The sequence below is a fragment of the Penaeus monodon genome, chromosome 28 (genome assembly GCF_015228065.2).
Source record: "Penaeus monodon isolate SGIC_2016 chromosome 28, NSTDA_Pmon_1, whole genome shotgun sequence".
Classification (NCBI taxonomy): Eukaryota; Metazoa; Arthropoda; class Malacostraca; order Decapoda; family Penaeidae; genus Penaeus; species Penaeus monodon.
In genome coordinates, this window is record NC_051413.1 from 28,892,339 (window position 1) to 28,893,346 (window position 1,008).

Sequence of the window (1,008 nt, forward strand, 5' to 3'; positions counted from 1 at the left end):
ACGTCACCCAGATCTTGAGGTAAGTCAACACAGGCTTACATTCACTCATTCCTCTGAGTGTTACTATCTGTTGAGGTGAATCAACACAAGTGTAAATTCATTCACTCATTCATTCATTCAGGTTTGAGGTAAGTCAGCACGAACTTTCATTCATTCACTCCTCTGAGTGTTACTATCTATTGAGGTGAATCAACAAGCGTGCCAATTCCTTCCTTCCTTCATTCACTCAAGCTTAAGGTAAATCAACACGAACTTCCATTCATTTATACACTCATCCAGTTTCATTCATTCATTTATTAATTTATTCATTCAAGCTTTAGCACACACATAAGTAAATTAGAACAGGATTTCATTCATTCATTCCATTTCACAACCACGTCTTAAAAGTGAATCAACATAGACACATTCTGCCATTCATTCATCCAAGCTTCCCCACTTGCAGACGTAAATCAAAATAGGCTTTTATTCATTCATCCAATTTCACAGCCAGACACAGACGCTTATTCACTCATTCATTCAGACGTAAACGAAAACAGGCTCCCATTCAATCATCCAGTTTCACAACTACGTCAAAAAAGTAAGTCAACAAAGGCGGTCATTCATAAAACGCTGAGATGCGTACCTGATTTGCCATTAATGTCTTTCGCCTTCAGATTGCGGCATTTGATAACAGTGAGCGTGAGCTCAGACGTCGAGGGTTGGTACATGAGAGAACACAAGATCTCTCCACATTTGTTCTTCTCCAGAGGCCGCAGGGCTTTCCAGAACGTGTTGTTCTTCTCAGAGAAATCCACCTGAAATATAGAGGAAGAGGTAGAACAAAAGAAAGGAATGTAGGACGTTTGTAAATTAATGAGAGCATAGTCGTGAGTTTCGCTAAACGGACACGCGGTTCGTCAAATACAATTTGGTGTTCATAGATATTGGTTTACGAGTATATGTCTCGTGTGAAATAAGTGAACTATTATCATATTAACAGCCGCAAAATATCCCGCTTAAATCGCACGA

The 1,008-nt window shown here is 39.4% G+C and overlaps 1 protein-coding gene across 2 annotated transcripts in view; it reads right to left on the minus strand.

Moving 5' to 3' along the window:
- The window catches only part of LOC119591478 (synaptotagmin-7-like), a gene marked incomplete at its 5' end in the record, with an annotated part of 105,336 nt that overhangs the window by 1,802 nt on the left and 102,526 nt on the right, over positions 1-1,008 (minus strand). For both annotated transcript variants that reach the window (XM_037940221.1, XM_037940220.1), the window contains 1 exon segment: positions 623-794. In XM_037940221.1, coding sequence (XP_037796149.1) covers positions 623-794 — 172 coding nt within the window.